The sequence below is a fragment of the Trachinotus anak genome, unplaced genomic scaffold (genome assembly GCF_046630095.1).
Source record: "Trachinotus anak isolate AG129_WGS33_773 ecotype Australia unplaced genomic scaffold, CSIRO_AGI_Tana_v1 ptg000012l, whole genome shotgun sequence".
NCBI classification, from domain to species: Eukaryota; Metazoa; Chordata; class Actinopteri; order Carangiformes; family Carangidae; genus Trachinotus; species Trachinotus anak.
Window position 1 is genome coordinate 5,940,325 of NW_027273863.1, and position 21,493 is coordinate 5,961,817.

Sequence of the window (21,493 nt, forward strand, 5' to 3'; positions counted from 1 at the left end):
TAAAGCCTGTCCATTTGTCCATCCTTCACATTATTGTATAATTGTTCTTCAACAAAGAAATAGTTATAGTATCCATAGTTATTGTTTCCAAAGGTAACTTTGTATTTAGTTTTAGTCTTAATTTTAACATGAAGAAAAGGTTGTTAACAGAAAATTTTCATCGCAGTTTTCATTAAAGAAGTCAGCACTGTGTATGTGACGAGAATTTAAAGCACAAACATAGTTAACATTTAAGAATCACTTCACCACATCACAAAAACAACATATATTTTCTCACTCACCCCTAATGATTTCTAGCCTTGGAAATTATTTTAGTTTTAAGATATTTGTCTCTGTTTGTGGTGCTCACAGCAATAAAAAAATTCATTTTAAATCATATTTTTTAAAAAGCAAGCAAAAATGCTAAATACACTAAATGTGACATATAATTCAGACATTAATATGGCTAACATGAAAGCAGATGACTGCCTGTTTTAAGGCAGTGTGGAAGTTGGGGTGGTGGACATGCATGTAGCAAGGTATGCATAGCATTGATGTTTATGTCCCATTACAGACTTGCAATAACATTTCCCTTTTTAATATGAGTAACCACGATCTTTTCACCTTAACCAGGTAGGTTTTAGTTGCCTAACTGAAACCATATTCTCCCCTTAAATAAACTCTTTAGCCAGTGTTAGCATTGGCAGCTGGTTACTTACCAGTCTAGAAGAAATGTTGCAAGTTCAGCATCAAACTTCATTCCTCTACTCATCAGGAGCTGTCTCCAGTGGTGGAAAGCGACACAAATGCTATTTCTTGCCTCTATCACATCTTTTCTTCTACTGAAGTTAACATGCTAACCAGTTAGCCACCGGCCTTCTCGATACTTTCCGATTGCAACTCCCAGTAGCCTCCAGTCCGCCTAAAGCTCTAAAAAACCACTGTATGCTACCTGCTCAGCACCTGCTCTGAGCAGCCTCTTTCACAGCACACATAGTCATCTCATCCATTGTTAATGTACAATTATTGAGTAGTACCGCTCTAAAAAACTTCAACAGCAACATCATTTTCCAGTGTTGCCCGGATCCATAGTGTAATCCATAGAACATGCTGTCAATAGTCTTCACACTTTATTTCATGTTCCACTGAAAACTTCTGACAAATCAACCAGGAAATAGTTTCTGGAGAGACATGAATAATTTAAACATAATTTTTCGTTGTTGTAAGCACCACAAATATAATAAATAGAATTGGCACACAAAACCAAAACTATCTTCACAGTTAGATATCACTGATAAATGAGAAAATATATATTTTTCTGTCTTTTAAATGAACTCCAATAACCCTTTAATCTGCGAGTGTGCTTTTATAAAATGCTGTTGTTTACTAGATGTGTACACCTTGTGGAATATCTACCGGGAACCGGCTTTTTCTCCACAGATCAGTGTAATCCCTTTATTTTGTGATCTCACGTGTCAAAATCACTGACAGCTGTCAAGGTGTGAGGGCCAAGGTAAGGGATGATGGACAGCAGTATGTGTGTATGTGTGTGTTGTGGAATCAGCCCTTATAACATAAGACTCTCTTAGCCTCCATTCGGCTGTATGTGACAATCCCCTCAGCGATTAGTGGCACAAATGTCTGCCTGTCGCATTACAGCTGTTGTTTTGCTGGCCATTTGTAAAGCTTTCATGTCCTGCATGCTATTCATTGGGAGATCATCTCATTACAAGGTGTGTGTGTGTGTGTGTGTGTGTGTGTGTGTGTGTGTGCGTGTGTGTGTCTGAGAATGTGTGTGTGTGTGTGTGCGTGCGTGTGTGTGTCTGAGAATGTGTGTGTGTGTGTGTGTGTATGGTGCAGGTTTGCTTTAATTTGCTGTTATCTCCCCAGCATCTGTCTGTTCATGTTATTGATTCTAACCCATGTAGACCACATCACAAACATAAAAGTGATTTCCTCACCTGGTTTTCTTTTTTCTCACATTTGTATGGAAATTGCACGCGTTCATATTGCTTCATAAAATATGGAAATGAAAATTATACTGCCCAGTTGGTAATTTGGTTTAGCCTATATCGCTCCATCTGTCTGTCTGACTCTGAATCAAGTTGTCAAAGTTTATCTATGAGTGCCGTTTAGAAAATAGCTCAAACTTGTCCATTTTAGTAACAAAGAGATGGATGACTCAGTCACAATTATATTTCTCACAATGACAAAGGGCTTGTGTTTCCAATCCTGTGTTAGTTTGTGTCTCTTAATTCAAGTATCTTTAAGGCTGAGGGAGGCAGTCATTTTTTTGGCGTCGCTGAGCAAAAATTCAATGGCGTCAATTGGCAAACTACGCATCTGCACCTCCTCATGGCTTTGCTCTCAGGCTTTAGAAAATCTAGCCTGTGACAGGAGACTTTGGCAAATCACAGGTCTTTTCAGAGAGAGATAGAGGGTTCCTACTGAAGCATGTCAGAGATAGAGAGAGCAGGTAATAGGCTGCTAACTTCATTGTCCTGTAGTATCTTAAATGTGTGTAATGGTTTGTTGTGTAGGTAGATTTGCCTTCAAGGCGGGCAATGAGTGGCCATGTTGATTGTTGTTGTTTAGCCTTCTGCTAACTGTAGTCATATGCTTAAGGCTGTGGCTGTGTTGCTTGTGTTGTGGAAGAGCTGCAGAATTTTCAAATTCTGGTGTTTTTTTTCCCCTGGATTTTTTCTTTAACATGCTGTTATTCTGGAAAAATAAATTCTTGTTTTTTTCACTTGAAGCTCCTGGACAACAAAGAGGCCAAATGGTAACAAAGGCACACCATCCCAACACTGGAGGTGGAAAAGCCTCCACAGCCCAGCTGCATCCAATGTGTTCCCTCTTTGATATCGTGGTGTTTTCATTTACAAGGCAAGTTGAGAAAGAGAAGATTCCTAATTACAGTGAGTCCCTGTGGGAGTAGCTGCAAAGGGATGAAGGGTTGCTACTCAATCACACACACACTCACAGGTACACACACACTCACAAACCTGGAAACAGCCCAGAGAACTTCAGTCTTCTAAGGTTGGTCACAGAGCAGCACTAATGAAACTGTGACTGGTTCAAGTGCACTTAGACAGTTGGATAGTGTAGTGAGTGGGTGTAGACGACTGATTTCCCTGCAGATCTGGGGGATTCAAACTGGCAACCATGACATTATAAGTCCAACTATCTCACTCTAAGGCTGTTTAATAAGGTGTTTATGGTTGGAAAACACAACTTGTTAACAAAGTTTATGGACCAATTTATGTGCAAATAAAATCGGGATGGGACTTTGCATGCATACAAATAGCCCGTGTGTTGTAATTTAACATTTGTTGCTTCTCCTGTGAGTTGAAAATGGAGAGTTAACGACGGAAGGATGAGAGGAGGAAAGATGGTGAAGGGAGCCCTCTGCTCTTACAGACGTTTGAGTGTGATGTTAATTGTCCTGATGTTGGTTGAAATAGGCTTGTGTTAGCCCAAAGGGGGTATGAGCAGATCATTAAAATCTGAGCTCAAACACACACACACACACACACACACTGCAGCTTGCTCAGCATCACAAAGGCACACAATTAGACACAAACTAATGTGGCTGCTCAGGCATGGGAACCTTTTCACACGTAGCTACGCATCACTGTGCAGGAACATGCGCGTGCACGTGTACACTACCCAAACACACACACACACACAGACATGCACGCTGCTGTTAATCAGGCGATGCTAAATGTGGGTCAGTGCGGTTTTAACCACTGCAGTTTGTGATTAGTGAAGGATCAAGTCATCATCACAGGGGGCACACACACTCAGAGGCACATGGGCGTTACTTGTGTGACCCAACCAGGTTTTGTCTACTTGTACCCCAGGAAGTACTTCAGCAGTTGCCAGGAGGTACGTGGTAAGATTACAATAGAATAGCTGAACAGTTTGAGAACATAGAAATTATGTTTTGATTAGAAAGAAAATAGCCACATGTTGAATCCATTAACACCTGAACAGTAGCTAGTCTTGCAGTTAAGGGTGCATAAAAACTAGTTAGCAACCGACCACAGGTCTAAACACGTAAGTAATGGGTAAATAGTTTAAATTGTTAGGTGAATGGATAAATTACTGAAATGGTTTGTTAAGAGTAATGGATTAACAGTTCAAATAGTTAGCTAGCTAACACAATGAATAGGCAATTTCAATGGTTAAAAGTAATGAATAATGGGTTGAAATAGTTTGCTAAAAAGTATTTCCATCGATAAATGGTTGAAGCAGATAGCTAAAAGTAGACTTCCTGAAAGGGTTAGCTAAAAGACGGATAAACTAGGTAAACAGATAAAGAGTAGAAATAGCTAACTGTTTATCCATTAGCTAACTTGACTTGTTTTTCTGTTAGCCGTCATTTTAGAGCTAATTAACAAGCAAAAAGTAAGAGAATAAGATTCGAAATTGCGAACTGTTTGTTCGTTAGCCTTCTTTTTTGAGCTAATTAACAAGCTGAAAGCAAAAGATGAATCTTTGAAATGGCTACATCTTTTGGATATGAGCATGGAAAAGTTAGCTGAAAGTACTGAGCAGTGTGAATAGTAGCCTAATAGGTAAATAATTGTGGCTAAAAGTCATAGCTTGACTATAATCGATGGGGTGTTTGAGTTCGTAAGACAAAAAAAAAAAGAAAAAAAAGAAGAAAAAAAAAGGTTTCAGACAACCTCGGAAATGGAGACCAAACCAAAAAAATCTATTCATCAGAGCATTTCAGTGTTACCATGGCTCAACAATCAGCAGCAGTAACCGCAGCTCATCTTCAGCCCCACGGACAGTCAGGAACTGCAGCCGCCTGCTGTAACTGAGCAATATGGTTCTGCAGGATATTGAGGGGACCAGGGTTCAGCCCGAATCCACCGGTGGCCTGACAGAAATGGCACTTTTTTTTTTCAGCTCACTCCTTTGGCGGTTTTTCACACTTACTCCTGCCTTCGCCTCTGCAGGAAACATAAAGCGCGTCTCTCTGTCAGCGGGGGCGGGGGGGGGGGGGGGGGGGGGGGGGTGGAGGATCAAGTCTTACACGGCCGTGACCCCTCAGAAGGAAAGGCCGCTGTCCGTGGTGCTGAAATCACTCGGGTCCCTTGCGAATGTGTTGTTCACCAATCAAATGGCGCTGCTTGTCCTGGTTCATTTAGCTGCGAGGAATTACACTTAACGTTCACTGTAACAGCCGGTGCCATACAAGCGAGGAGACCATCCAATTTATGTTCTTAAAGTGAATGAACAAGAATAAAGACACCCCTCCCTTTCTCTACAGAGAGAGAGAGAGAGAGAGAGAGAGGGGGAGGGAGTCAATTCAAGCAGGGATAATTAGAGTAGGTCACTGTTAGAATATAACGTCGGGGAAAAGGCAAGAAAAAAAAAATGGAAAAATGAATCAAAGCCGCAAACAATATCAGAAGCGGGAGATAAGAGTCTAAATCGACCATCATCAGCGCTGACGTCCAGCTTTGGCAGAGGCGAGCAGCTTCCTCCGGCTCCCAGCATCCAATTACAGCGGGCGAGCTGAGCCTGTGCGGACTCTAAAGCGCTGCCCAGCCAGGAGCCAGAGAGGAAACAGCGAGCGGGGTGGAAGGAGGGAAACAATGCTCCAGCTCATTTATCTGCTGTGATCTGAAGTGGGATTCATCTTTTTTTTTTTTTGAAGAAGAAAATATCTTTTATTATTATTATTTTTCTCTATTAAGTCGCTCGAGCAAGTGAGGAGACAGCTGCCAAGATCAAGTCCGTGCACGCAGAGAACCGGTAGGTCGCAGTTGTGTGTGTTGGGGGAAAGGGGGACACTGTGCGCCTGGGACAGTAACACAGGAGGGTCTCACAGGAGGTTTGGTAGCGACCCCATCTGACATTTGATGCATTTTAATCTTCAAAAGAAACCCCACGGAGGAAGATTGTTTTGTGTTGATATATGTTGAAGTGTAAAACTGTCTGCCGTGTACTTAAGGAGATTACAGAGTGGGAGCGAAACAAATGGTGTTTTGTAACTGGAATAATCTCAGGAAGGAAGTTCAAGTGAAATGAAACGTCGTTATGTTGTCACTCAGGCACACCTGAAGGCACCCAAACCCCACAGTGAAGATCAGTGATGTATGCACTTACTCTAAATATCATTATTTCATGTTCAATGGACTAATAACTAAATATAAAACAGTAAAGATATTATCGATATAACACTACTCTAACATTTTCTCATTGATATTAATGGGGTGGATAAAATATAAATATATCTCTCAGTTTAACACAGTACAATGAAACACCACCCCACACTGAGAATCATTTCTGTGGGCTATGATCAATAACACATCACATCCCCCAAATGTTCCTATTTCCTATTTAAGAGTATAAAAACACAGTGAAGGTATTTGATATGTAATAATATTACCTGTACCTAAAAACTGAACGTTAAAAATTAAAAATAGATATAATGACAGGGCTGTTGTATTGGATTGGTGTGCCTAATAAAGTGGCCACTGAGTGTGCTTGACAGTTCAGCAGACACACAAATGGCAACCTCTGAAATGACCGTAAAGTTCAACCAAAACTGAACATCACAGATGTTGTATTTACAGGACTGTTGTTTTCGACTGTATTCGATTTGGCAAGGTGTAGCTAATAAAGTAGAAACTGAGTCTATATCTCCTTTACATCCTATAATATAAACTAACAAACCATGCTTATCTGTTGTTGTTAAATGGTCTTGTTGTTGTTGTTTTTTTTTTTTACTAAGGCACAATCCAAAAGGTGATTAATTAAAATGATATTTAATGACAAAGTTGTGACAGCAGTGATCCATTACTTTGTATACAGCTTGTCCCATCATATCGCAGTGCTACTGCAACATAAACAGATATCTTCATCTTACAATACATTTTGCAAGAAAACTGCCAATTTCCCTGCAGAGCCATTGTGTATTCCAATCACATGGGAACATTAAAGTGATACTGTTGTGTTAGAAAAAATGAAGTGTAATAAGATTACTGCTGAGCACAGCACACACCTTGTAGGCAATCTGGCAGGAATATTATAGTGACACTACAGGAGATGCCAAGAAGAGGGTATTGTGATTAGGTCACTACTAGGTTATTGTTCCATATTATCTCTGCCTAGAGGGCGAATGCCATGTTTGCTCATTCAGACTTGTAAGTGTCACAGTTTCTTTGCTAATGTCTGAGTTTTAATGCATGTCCCTCTGGTTAATTGCTATTCTGCTCATGAGGCAGTGTGGAGCCAAACAGCGGGCCCCTGGACAGGACCTCGTTTGTTTAACTCCAAGGGTGGGGTATCAGTCTTGTGTGGACAGATCCATACAGACAAGTTGACTTCTTACGCCTGCAGAGATCTTTAATTTTTCATTGCCTGGTGTCTGCCAGACAATGATGACTGAAATCTCTCTTGGCTGTAATTGTATAGCACCCCCAGTTCTGGCCTGACTTGAGAACGACATGGACAGACAGCAAAGATCAGCTGAAAGAGCAAATGCATGAGAAGAGAAAGAAGAGAAAAATGATTACTTTTACAATTTCATTATTTTCTGTCTGTATGCCAGACTGCACTGATAAGCATACAGCCCACATGCAGGAGTGTAATCTGATATACATCTGACATGTTCCACTTGCAGTCAACAGATGCTGTCACTTCCTTGGCATAATTCATGAGGATTGAAAGACTTCTACTGCAGGCACTACAGCATACCCAGCATTACTGAAATGCAGTATAGTTGGATGATACGCAGTCATTATCAAAGCATCGTTTTCCCCCCACACACTTTCATTGCTGCTTTAGTAATATCTGTACTTTTGACTGAACTGCCATAAAAAGGAATAATATTTACAATTCAGATTCACTCATCTGGAACATTGGAGGAAACACAATAATACATCTTTTAAAAAAAACAAATCAAATACAAATCTATTCATGTGAACACTTTCATCAAAATTGAGGAATATATTAAAATGGAAGGGATTGTGCGGCTTCTCAATAGAGGAGGATGTGACTCCACTTCATCCGTCTCCCAACCTGTCTGATCTTACCCATCCATTACACTGTGAAACATGAAACATGAAAATGGTGCAAAAGAAATGTAAAAATCAAACCACTCCCTCTGCTCGGGCATAATCCACTGACTCATAAATTCTGCAGCCCGTCAGTTGAAGCTACTGTGAATGAAACTGCTGTAATCGATTGCATCAACCAACCTTGACAATTAGAATGGACAGTGTGCATGTGTGTATGTATGTGTGTGTGTGTGTGTGTGTGTGTGTGTGTGTGTGTGTGTGTGTGTGTGTGTGTGTGTGTGTCTGCGTGAACACAGAGAGACTGGAGAAAATTGACATTTGAAAAGAGGGTGACACAGGAAACGAGTAGGTGTCAGACGGGTGATGTTGACACAGATTTATTTGATGTGTGAAGAGCAGGAAACGCTGACGGTTACGTTTCAAAACGTGACACAATTTATGAAGCTGCTGCTGGGATGTTTACTAAATACCTGAGTGACAAAGACACAGACACAGTTGATGTCTCATTCACTTTTATTAGCATCTAGAAAAAATAATCATAATCACTTTAAAGGGGTAGTTTGATATTTAGTAAATACACTTATTTGTTTTCATATCTACACTGTAAATATGAAGCCACAGCAAGCAGCTTATAAGGTTAGCTTAGCATATATGCCTGTTTAATAGTAGGGCTGGTTGAAAAAATTGATTCATTCTAAATCCAGTCAAATTGATCTGCTAATACATTCCTTTTACTGTCTCCCATGGATCTGTGACCCCATTAGTCTTGTGTGACCAACCTTCAAGCACAACAAGATCTGGTCACGTGAAAGACAATAAACATGGCAGATGTGCATCCACTGAAGGCACAGGTCAAAAGGCAGATGTGTGGTTGCATTTCGGATTTAAAAACTATGAAGAGCTGCACAAAAGCAAGTCCAGATGTGCAAGAAGAAGCCAAGAGAAGAAGAGTCTGGTTCACAGTACAGCTGGTGCACATTACTCACCTACCCATAATTTCTTGAGATGCGTGTCTAACCAAGTGGTCACCTTAAATCAAAAATTGCATTAATGTAACTGTTTTGGGTCCATTTGTAATGTAAACATTAATATTTTTAATCATGCACCAGGTTAGAGGAACAATTTATAGCATTACTTCTCTGAGAACCTATTTCATACCCACGTTGAATTGGTATCGTAACCGAAATATCTCAAACTGAATCGATATTTCATCAAATGGGAACTGCATCAAACTGGGACCTTGTGAATCGGAATTGAATCAATTCAGGAAATCATTAAGTCATTAAAATTAGTGCTTAATTGATTAACTTAACCAGTGAGCATTAGAGGTGCTGGTAGGCAGATTTTGGTAACCTTTGGATAGAGCCAGGCTAGCTGCTCCCTTGTTTCCAGGCTATATGCTAAGCTAAGCTAATGACGTTCAGGCTTTAGCTTCAGATCTAACAGACAACCATGACGGTGTTATCAAGCTTCTCATCTCTCATAATAGTAAGAATCCCTTCCACAGTTGGGGTTAATGATGTAGAGAGGATTACTCCTGTCTATTTTGAGAAGAGCACAACTGATGAATCGGCTGAGATGAGATATCAACCAATATTAACACATCACACATACTGTACATTAGTATCAGCATATATGTCAGATGGTAAATGACAAGGGATTGAAGTATTGTCTGAGTGTTTATTTATGTTATAGGTTGTGTAAAGAAAAATAAGAGGCTGATATATAATTTTTTATCAATTGTGCTGTAATTTTGAGTACTGCTTTCTAATACTGCACACTTTATATAAGGTTGTAACAGGAAATAGACTGGTCAGGCCAAAAGGAATATGCTCATTGCAGATATATCAGCTTGTGTGTGTGCTGGAGAATAAGTAACAAGACATTTCAGCAGCAGAAATGCCAAAGTAGGTTTGAGGTCATTTAGACACTGTGTCACCATTACATTGATCGTCCACCAGAGAGCTCTGACATGTTTATTTTTCAACTGTGGCACAGCTCAGTCAGTATCTACTTACACATAAAAACAAAGAAATATTTTTTTTTAAATGAAAGGGATATGTATCAAGACTGTTTTTTAACGACATGCATTTATAAAAAAATAAATGTCAACATCAGATTTTTTTTTCACACTTCCAAATATTGATACTGGCATCAGCGTCTTAAGTCCGGTATCAGTCTGGCTATAGTTGTGGCTAATGGCTTTATTAGTGGTTAAGAAAGCAATAAATAATCCTTACAGAGATCAGATAATCAGATATAAGCCATGAATGAAAACACGTTTTCTGTTGCCAGGCTGTGGAAAATCCATTTGGCTTAGGTTTATCCTTTCCTCTTGGTAATATGCAGTTATAGATGTTGGTAAACTCTCATTTAATCCTTAGTAACTTCCCTATAAATCATTTATAGAAAGTGCCTTATAGGGAAGAGGAACACAAATAGACAAGGGCTATCCATTGTTAACAAGCTATAAAAACCTTAAACTATTAAAATCATTATTTTGAAAATTGTCATAAACCAAATAAAGGTGCATGAGTCTTCAACTGTTCAACTGTGTGTGTGTTCGTGTGTGTGTGTCTGTCTTGTCCTGTTGTGTATCACTGGCAGCAGTTTCATAAATAGTGTCACCACTTATAAAGGGCTAAATTATGATTAAATGCAACTCTATTTTGTATTTGATAAAGTTTGTCTGTATAATTATATAAATACATTTATCTGCAAAATCAATGTTTTGCTTTTTTTTCTGCGTAATACTTCAAGCTGTTTTGTAGTCATACATTTTTTACACAGCTGTTTAGTCATGCAGACAAAGAAGAGGAGGATTTAGAGAAAAGGAAGCAGAGAGTAACAAAGGGAAAAGCGTCACTGGGCTGAAAGATTTCTTTTTAAGCCTGGAGCCATGATAATGTGATGTTACAATCACCCCTCCTGGACAGTGAGTGCATAAAAGTAAATCTTGTGCGGAAAATGGATATTGATTATGCAGGCATACAGCTGCCTTTGTGCTCTTAGCTTCTCAATTATAAATCACGACTTAAACTGAATTGCAGGGAAGCCAGCACTGAAACAACTTAATATAACTGAGTGGACAGTATTTGTTCGTTTCATAGCTCATCATTGTTTTACTGGAGTAGCAGTGCAGCTATGCTCGGAGGAATAAGTGGTGACAGGTAGCACAGCTACAGCCTCAGACAAAATCTGAGTTTCTGTGTTGATTTGGGCCTCCATGCGGTTTATATCAATAACCTTTGAGCTTCTCAGCTGGCCAGCTTCCATTACCAACAACAGTCTCTACATGGCAGGCAGACCTGTCACAGCACTTTATCATGTGAACTCTTAAAAAGCAAAGATTTATCGAGTTTGTCTAAGTATAGGGAGATGGAGTGAGGGTTTTAGACTAAAGGCTCCGCTGGGAGAAGAGGCACAGGGCTGCTGCTGCTGCTTGAGCTACACACACACACACACACACACAGATACACACAGTGTATCCCGGCAGCAAGCAACATGCACTCATTTACTTCGTTTCTCTTCAACACAGACATTCGCAAATATAGTCCCAACCACCCGCACCCCCAACCCCCCCAAAAAACATCTGCTTTCATGGTGAAAATCAATGGCTGGGGAGCTCAGCTGGACAGACTAGTAGAGGAAAAATAAAGAAATCAATGCCGGCTTATTAACTGAGCAGAGCTTCCTTTACCACTGACACAAAAATATGTGCAAGTGTGTGTGTGTGTGTGGTTGTTTGCATCTGACTTGGTCTGTGTCTGTGAATGATGATGGCTGCTGCCAGTTGTAGACAGGACGTGCGAGTGCATAAGCGCGCTTGTGTGTGTGTGTGTGTGTGTGTGCGCCTGCCACTCAGAGTGTTTGTCCCTGAATGTTGGTGGCTAGTGCTTGTGTACAAGTGCCACTTTGTAGGTGTGCTATGCATGTTTATGAGCGTGCGTATGCGTGTGTGTGCTTCTTGTGTGCATGGTGGAGCCTATCACTCAAAGTCAATGTGTTACTCTTGGGGTAGTGCCACACTGTTCTCCCAGTGCCTTGGCCTCAGTCTATTTGTGGACAAAAGGATGCTCTGAGACAAATGATTTAGCACCTGTCAGTCAGAGCAGAAGGACGTGAGATGAGAAAAGAAAGAGGTCAGAGACGGGGAAAGGGAAAATGATGGAGGCTTTCAGAGAAACAGTGAGGAAGCAGGAGAGTAAAAGTGGGGAAAAGAGAAGGAAAAGAGGAAAAAGTTCACGCTGCAGAAAGAGTGAGAGAGAGTTAGACTAAAAGAGAATTTACGATTTAGCTCTGGGTCATCACATAGCTCAAGTTCCTGTGAGCAATTTTCCCCGGGAAATGACAGCTTCTATTTCAGTGGAGTTGTTTGCCTAACACCAGCTCACAGGAACTGTGCCTGGCCTTCAGGCCCCACAAGCAGACCTTCCCTCATCACAAGAGTTACCATAACAACAGATGAGGCCGACTTGCACCGGTGGCAGCACAGGGATGTGAACTTTGCTTCTGCCTGCAGCACTCTGGCTGTCTGCTGCACCTCCAACACATCAACACCTGCCCTGCTTGGAAAAATAAGAGAAAATCACAGCAGCGCTATGCATTTTTTTTCTTTCTTTTTTTTTCTGCTGTGAATATTTGGCCAGCCGGGCTGTGATTGTTCAGCAGTATATGATTTGTTTGCAGCATGAAAACAAAGCACTATGTCAAGAATACAGAGACAATTGTAATTTCTGAAATGCCCAAACAAACACACTTCATGCCGCCCTGGAGTCCAGCACAAAATAATGTTTGCAGAGATGTTTGTAGATGCCTGTTTGGAGGTAGGTGCAGATACTGAATGCTGAACAGGCTTTGTGTGATGTGCAGTTTATTAGATTTCCTTTGGCATTTGTTGACTGACATCTGCCCTGGCAGGTTTCTGCAGCGGCTCTCCTTCCACACTCAGATCCCTGTCAACAACATTAGGCTCTAATCATCCTATTTACAAATTTTCACACAGTCAATAGAGATATAGTGCTGACCTCGTTTTTTAATGCCAAACAAAGGAGCCCCCTCCACAAAAACGTCGACAGCGCCGCGAGCAGCTTAGCTAACAAGCATCTGATTGTGCAGATTACGCATGTTCCACTGAGGATTACTGAGACTGAAATGAACAAATTGACCTCTTACCACTGAAATCCCACATCAGCATGACAAAAGATGAGAGTCAAGCAAAGCGAGGGCAGGCTGATCCTGAAACAGTAGCGCTTACAGTACACTGTGGGACAAGTTGCAGTCAGCAGCATTATTTAAAGAAACCTCTGCCCAGCTGTTTTATTTTTGTCCTCATCTTCCGTCTGTTTGCAGACCCTGAGAACTCCATAGGTTACCCTTGTCTCTTATCACACTTGTTCTGAAACTGAATACGGGGCGTGATTGCCACTCGGGCTTTTTTTTTTTTTTTTTTAAGAAGACAGGGAAATGCATAAGCTATTTTCTCTCCCTGGCAGGGTGTCATTTGCATTGATGTCGGGCACATATTCCAACAACAAATATCAGACTGTGCATCCTGTTCTGCTTGTATTCTTAGCTGAGGGCAGGCGAGTGTCTCCCTCTCTGGTTCCCTCTGTGACACTTTTCAAGTAAGCCAAAGCTATTTAAAAGTCATCTCACTGTGAAAGTAACAAAAGCTCAATGACAGACCAAGGCCTTATTCAAAATTCAATTTTTGTGCTTTCTCCTCACAACAATAGAAATACATAATTTCTCTCCACGCTTGTTTGGAGAGCTCTAGAGAGGAAATGGCATGCTCTCGTTAATAAGTTTTTGCTCTGTTTTTGCTGAGAGAAGACGATTGAACAGCTTATGTGGGTCACATTGTATTAATCTAGCTGGATATCCTGGTAAATGTGCTCCAAATCAAACATGCAATATTAAAATCCAGTTCATCGCTCATTTTCTTAATAATGCAGTGTGTCCGCGCTGAGAATGACTTCTGAGCCGCCGAAACAATGATCCTACTGCTGCTGCTTTTGCATCACATTACTGGTGTGGATTATAACACTACAAATGAGACACACTAGATATCAATCTGACAGAACAGTTCAAACACCCTGCAAACTGAATATTTATCAGTCACAGTTTGTTTCAGACCCTTTCATCACTGAGCTGCTATGAGATCTGTGTGCATTCTAATAATTAATAAACGAGATGATCTCCAAATCATTCAGAGCCAGCTCTAAATGCTATCAATTATCTGTCTGGGTGATTCTGCAATCTTAAGCAAACTAGAAATTTCGCAAGTCAAACAAGCTTAATGGGATCCAGAGACACGGTCGGGGTGCGCATGAATGTTTTATAACAATGTGAGACTTTAGATTGGATCAATGAGATGCCTGCTTCTCTACTGGATGAAGATTCTCTAGGAAGAAGCAGTCGGCTCAGCAAAGCGCAATAAATCCACCTGCTGTCGCCGGAGCAGAATGATGGGCTCAGTGTGACTTTTCAACATGTATTATATCTCCGCCCCCGCGGTATCTTCATGTGATCTTCTGCCGATGAACTATTGTGAACACAGTTGTGCTACATGGTATTGGACAGCGAATCTGAGGCCGTTCTTGATGTGAACAGTCGAGCGGAACAATAAATCCCTTCCAGGCTGTGTAGAAAAGAAAAAAAAAGTACATGGATGAGTTGCTCGGTGATGGGTTTATATCAAAGGAATATATTGCTGTAAGGTGTAGCAAGCAACCAATGCTGATGTTTTTGATCAGCGGATTAGAGCTGGTTACCACTCGAGATTTGCTTTGAGGAGGTAAATATGGTTTCTGAGATTACCGGGGTCAAAACAAGGCCTCTGTCTCTGTGCAGTACATTTGCACGGATGTCTATGTGTGTGCGTGTGTGTGTGTGTGCCTTTGTAAGACAGAGAGAGAGAGCGAGAAATAGAGGTGGAGTGTGAGTGTGTTTGTGCATGCATTAAAAAGACAAGAGAGAGGTCCTTGAGGCAACCTGCACATCTTTTATCACATCTTTAATTAATTGAAGCCCATAATAGAAGCTGCTGCAATTCCACTGACTAGACACAGCTGAATGGAAAACAGGAAGGCATGAGGCGATACTCTTATGCTGCTTTGCTTTTTTATCAACCCTCCCTTGCCATTCCACAGTCATCTGCATACACAACATATCTTGCAGCCCCTGTCAATCTTGGCTTTGAGGATGAAATACATTACCATGAAGGAAAAAGCCTGTACTGGATATAACAGTGGTGAGTGATTAATGCTTACTTTTCATCTCCTCTCCTACCTCCTCTCCTCAGGTTTTGTCTCCGAAGGCCGACTATAAAACCACTATGGTCCTCTTGTGGTTCTCCAGACTCATCCTGATCATAATAGCCCTCATCCCTCAGCTGTCTCTGGGATGCCCCTCTGGATGTCGCTGCTACAGCCTTACAGTGGAGTGCGGATCTCTTGGGATCAAAGAAATCCCTCAGGGCGTCCCTTCTGTCACCGAGGTCAGTTGGCTGATCGACAGTAAGTTAGGGCACTAGCTGCTGGTGCATTGCGCCCTCCTCCTGCATCAGTGGTTTTGTATCAGATGACTTCCTCTCTGATCCATTCTTATTACCCTGAAATGATTGTGGTTAATCAATTCGCCATGACCCTCTTTGATGTAAGCCCGAGGGAGGGGCTGTGCTGTTGGCTGTGTAATTATTCATTCTTGCACAGAAAGTGACTCTTGCACGCCCTCTGATCATCTGTTGAGAAGATGTTTAACATCACACCGTCTTTTCCTCTTGGGTTCAGGCCCCCCAACATTACTGCAGCTTATGAATATTAATGGGAAGCATGTCCTGCATAAATTGTTCCATTAACCTCATTCAGCAGGTCTATCTCCTCAATCATACTTTACCTTATGGCCCGTGTTCGCTTTTTGGAAAACGTCCCCAGTGAATGCACATGACCAATCAAGCAGACAGCTGTGTATTTGTGCACTTCTCATGTAGCTCCAATCACTGAAGCATTTTTATTTTTTTTCGTTTGTTTGTTTGTTTGAAGATGTTTGCTGACAATGGCTTGTGCAGCATTTGGCAAGAGAACTGAAGCACAAAGCAGGAGAAACGCTGCACAAGCCACATTGTCGGTGTCATTATTATCATGATCCTGGACGCACTCGTTCCACATTGTTTGTATTGCCTACATTAACATATATCCAAAGCTCTGCACAGCCCCGTGAGAGCATAGGTTTAAAAGTGGCCCTGTTGCTAATGTAATCTCTCCTCATGGTTAATGCATTTTTCTACCCACTGAGCACAGCACAGGAACAGGCCACGCTCACTTTCGAGTACAAAACAAACACCAAATCAAACATCACATCCCCTCCTCTGTTCCCCCAATGCAATCACTCTGTGATCCCTCTACTAATTTAATTTCCCCCTTTCTCCCCCAAAAGACCATCTTTCTCCAGGATAATGCCATCGTGCAGATCCGTCTTCAGGACCTGACTCGCCTGGGCAGCCTCCACTACCTTTACCTCCAGAACAACAGCATCTCAGCCCTGGAGCCTGGGGCATTTTTAAGCCAGGGGCAGCTGCTGGAGCTCGCACTCAATGGCAACCTCATCCACCTAGTCACCCCTGACATGTTTCGGGGTCTGGAGCACCTCCGGATCCTCTACCTCGCCGGAAACCAGATCACTCGAGTGCAGGACCACACCTTCAGGGGACTGCAGGTCAGTGCATGTGAGCTGAGATAAAGGAACAGATGACTGGATGGCAATGGTTTATGCAAAGTTTAGATTACACATTCCGAAAACCGTAGTTTTTGCTTGGAAAGCCAAAGCAATTCCAGTACGGGATTCCTTTTTATGGATTATATAGAATGACATCTGTGACTGTAAATCCAATTCATGACAGCATGTCTGATTAATCCCTATCATACAGTAATACGGCACAGACTGAGTCTAGAATTGAGTCATCCTCTCTTCACATTTGACATTTCTATTCCTCCTCCTTTAACTAACTTCTTCACGTTTTCCATCCTCTGCTGTATGTCTATTTTTGCTGTCTGCAGCGTCTGCAGGAACTCCATCTGCAGGAAAACAGCATAGAGCTGCTGGCGGAGCAAGCCCTGTCTGGCTTGTCATCTCTAGCCCTTCTGGACCTCAGCAGAAATCACCTCCGCACCCTGGGAGCCTCGTCCCTCAAACCACTTGTCAGCCTGCAGGTGCTACGTGTCACAGGTAGGCAGAGAGAGTACAGAGTTCCTAGAGCACATTATGTCTCACAGTAATGTGACATAATCCTCCAAGATTGAATTTAATGCTCCACAACACTATCCTAAAGAACTGACGCTGCCCGGGAATGCACTGCCAGAGCACTGAAATTCACACACTACCACTGTAATTTTAAGCTAGCTGCAACCACCAGACTGATGTCAATGAAAATGAATGAATATTACATATTAAGGGGGTTCAGCCAACCATAGACCTTCAATGAGGAAAAAAAATACCTCAAAGACATAATTTTAAAAAATAAACTGAAAAAAACAGCCTGTAAAAGAGGGGCAATTAGTCGTACTGTAGATGCCAGAAGAGCTCTAACTAATTGCCAAAATTGAACATAAACAAAACACACTTGGTTTAACCAATCTTTCCCTTGTTTGACTCTATCCCTCTCCTCCAGAGAACCCATGGCGCTGCGATTGTGCTCTTGGCTGGCTAAGAACCTGGATCAGCAAAGACGGCCAGCGTCTGTTGAGCTCTGCTGAGCAGCGTCAGCTGATGTGCTCGGAACCGCCTCGCCTCTCCCACCTCAGCCTGGTGGAGGTGGCCCCCAACAGCCTGGTTTGTATTCCCCCCGTGGTTCAACTCGAGCCCAGTCACCTAACCGTGCGACTAGGGGAGAGCCTCAGAGTGTCCTGCCAGGCCTCGGGATACCCTCAGCCTCAGGTGACCTGGAAGAAATCTTCCCATGGCAAGGCCCAGTTATCACCTCGAGGTCTGGTTCAAGAACTGGGACCCAACGGTGAGCTCTTCAGGCCTGGGGCTGGAGGAGTGGTAACAGCCCTGCCCAGCAGTGGAGGGATCAAGGTGGGAGGTGTTGGCGGAATCCACGGACTTGTGCGCGGAACTGAGGAGGGCGGTGAGAGGGACAGCTTTGACCCAGACATGGGCAGCGGCATGTTGTTTCTCAGCAACGTGACTGTAGCGCACGCTGGACGCTACGAGTGCGAGGCCTGGAACCCTGGTGGTGTAGCCAAAGTTACCTTTCATCTGGCTGTCAACATGTCTTCTTCTTCATATTCATCTCAGTTCTGGCCTCGTTCGAACACGCACTCCTTTGTCTCCTCTTCATCTAACTCCTTCTATCAGCCAGAGGTTCTGGATGTGAGCCAGGAGCCACTGTACGAGCAGGACAGCATGGATTTCAGTGCTCTGGGCCCTGCCACACAAACCGCCATTGCAGTTGGCATCTCCTTATTGGCGCTCACCGCCGTTCTCCTCCTGATTATGATCTACACTCGTCACCAGCAGTACCGCAAAGAGGAAGGAGGCTCCTACTGTACCAGCAAGGAGGAGAGCATCCTTTACGTGAACGACTACTCTGATGGACCCACCACCTTTGCTCAGCTGGAGGAGTACCGCGATGACCATGGCCACGAGATGTACGTCCTCAACCGAGCCAAGCCCGTTATGGGGTCCACTTCATCCAGGTGTCCCATGATGAGCGGGTTTGTCCAGCAGAAGGGTATGAAGGAGGCTCTCCTGGACCATGAAATGGTGCAGACACTGACCAGATCAGGGGGAATGGGGCTTCGCAGAAACCCAGCAGATGGTGGAGAGGGACCCCTAACGACAGACCCCGAAGAGCTCTTCCTCAGTCAGAGTCTCCTCTTTGGATCACAGGTTGCTTATGAGATCCACTGCTAAGGGGTTTTAATTGTGTTCTGACATAAAACAACATGCTGATGGACTTAAAGACATTAAAGGAAATCACCTTGGTGCACTGATTTGAAGCATCAGATTATTATGTGGTCTTTAAAAGGGGAAAGTGTCAGTTGCTGGGGGAAACCTGGATCAGCCTCTCAGAGATCCTTATCTGATTGATTGTATGGCATTAAGATGGGTCAGAGGGAGGAACAGTGATAATTGAAGGGAAGATAACAACTGAACCATACCAGTCTGTCTCCAAATCAACCCTTTAAAGATAATTATACATGCCTAACCTTATCAGAAGTGACAGTAAATCTAAGTCCTCACAAAAGAGGTGTGTGCAGCACACACACAACTCACATTATGGATTAAAACAGTGGCTCATATTTTGTACTTTAATTTTTTTTTTCTTTAGGGCTTTGTGTGTTTTATCTGTGTTTTGTGTAAATATAATGAAGCTAATTTTCACTGTGAAGTAAAGTTGTTGTTCTGTGGACCCTGTTGCAGATTAGAATTAGACCTGAACCAGTCCTCTTACTGAAACTGCATTGTCATTATCCATATGTGTGAGTGGGCATGGGTGGGTGGATTTGTTTAAAGAGGTTAATTTTGAATGCAGCAGCGAGTCTTTTATACAACATTTTTACCATAGCATTGTATCCCTTGATGTTAACATGCCATGTTTTTTTTTCTACCTGTTTGTTGTAACACTTGAACAAAGAAATAACATTTCCATTGTCTGAAATCAAATCTTTGGTGGAATTAATGCCATTAAAATAGGTTTGTAACAACTATTCTAATGTGAATATTGCACAATTTGTCTTTTGTTTCTATGTAATAAAATGTATTTTAAACAATTCTATGTTTCATTTCTTGTACGGTCAAGGGGTTGCTGTAAAAGGTTATTGTTTCTCTCTTCCATTTCCTTCCCTTAAACACATGATATGTAGCAGTTGAATGTGAAAGGTGTGTTTTATAGATTGACTGTGGCTTTCAGTCAGTGTGTAGAGGTCAGTCTGTGAGCTGTCCATTGTTTATAAACTCTTTATTCTTCCTCTCTGATGCTAAGCACTGTAGTGTCAGGTGTGCTTTCAGAGCTACTTGTGGACTAAGATAGGAGAGTGCTATTGGAAATGTGCTTTGAAACACCGTACAATCTGTGCTTCATACCAAGACCAAGGACTGTATTGATTCTCATTCAAAAGCATGTCAATACTCTATTAAAATGTCTTCTTTTTCAATTTGTATGGTTGTGTCCTCACAACTGTATTAAATGCCATGGTTATTTCATGGGGACTCAATTAGGAACACAATTGTACACAGTAGAATAGCCTGGCAGACACTTCACAGCATCAGCACAATGCCAGTTTCTAAAGTGGAGCAGTGACACAGCATATATATAAATAAATATATATATATATATATATATATATATATATATATATATATATATTTACACTCGAAATCTCTTTATTAGGTAAACCTGTTCAGCTACTTGTTAATGCAAATATCCAATCAGCAAATCACGTGGCAGCAACTCAATGCATTTAGGTACATAGACATGATCAAGACGACCTGTTGAAGTTCAAACCGAGCATCAGAATGTGGAAGAAATAATAATAATAATAATAAGTGACTTTGAATGTGGCATGGTTGTTGGGGCCAGATGGGCTGGTCTGAGTATTTCAGAAACTACTGATCTGCTGGGATTTTCCTGCACAACCATTTCTAGGGTTTACAGAGAAGGGTCCAAAAAAGAGAAAATATCCAGTGAGCAGCAGTTCTGTGGGAGAAAATGCCTTGTTTATGCCAGAGGTCAGAGGAGAATGGCCAGACTGCTTCAAGCTGATAGGAAGGCAACAGTAAGTCAAATCACCATTCTTTACAACCAAGGTATGCAGAAGAGCATCTCTGAACGCACAACACGTTGAACCTTGAAGGAGATGGGCTACAGCAGCAGAGGACCACACCGGGTGCCACTCCTGTCCGCTAAGAATAGGAAACTGAGGCTACACTTCACAGGGGCTCAACAAAACTGCATAATAGAAGATTGAAAATATGTTGCCTGGTCTGATGAGTCTCGATTTCTGCTGCGACATTCAGGTGGTAGGGTCAGAATTTGGTGTCAACAACATGAAAGCATGGATCCATCCTGCCTTGCATCAACAGTTCAGGCTGGTGGTGGTGTTAAGGTGTGGGGGGTATTTTCTTGGTACACTTAGGACCCCTTAGTACCAACTGAGCATCATTTTAACGCCACAGCCTACCTGAGTATTGTTGCTGTCCATCCCTTTATGACCACAGTGTACCCATCTTCTGATTGCTGCTTCCAGCAGGATAACGCACCATGTCACAAAGCTCAAATCATCTCAAACTGGTTTCTTGAACATGACAATGAGTTCACTGTCCTCAGATGGCCTCCACAGTCACCAGGTCTCAGTCCAATGGAGCACCTTTGGGATGTGGTGGAACAGGAGATTCACATCATGGATAGGCAGCCGAACAAATCTGCAGCAACTGTGTGATGCTCTCATGTAAATACGGACCAAAAT

At 42.1% G+C, this 21,493-nt stretch overlaps 1 protein-coding gene across 1 annotated transcript; it reads left to right on the top strand.

The window, feature by feature from the left end:
* The first annotated feature begins 5,495 nt into the window (after positions 1-5,495).
* Positions 5,496-19,798, top strand: lrrc24 (leucine rich repeat containing 24). Its single transcript, XM_071492511.1, has 5 exons — positions 5,496-5,751; positions 15,328-15,522; positions 16,461-16,739; positions 17,081-17,249; positions 17,692-19,798. The coding sequence occupies exons 2-5, from the start codon at positions 15,361-15,363 to the stop codon at positions 18,936-18,938; spliced, it is 1,857 nt and encodes a 618-aa protein (XP_071348612.1). The 5' UTR covers positions 5,496-5,751; positions 15,328-15,360; the 3' UTR covers positions 18,939-19,798.
* Positions 19,799-21,493: the final 1,695 nt, after the last annotated feature.

Coding starts and splice junctions, on each gene's coding strand:
- lrrc24 (XM_071492511.1), top strand. CDS start 15,361: ATGGTCCTCTTGTGGTTCTCCAGACTCATCCTGATCATAATAGCCCTC. Junction 15,523..16,460: donor GCGTCCCTTCTGTCACCGAG/GTCAGTTGGCTG, acceptor CTCCCCCAAAAG/ACCATCTTTCTCCAGGATAA. Junction 16,740..17,080: donor ACACCTTCAGGGGACTGCAG/GTCAGTGCATGT, acceptor TGCTGTCTGCAG/CGTCTGCAGGAACTCCATCT.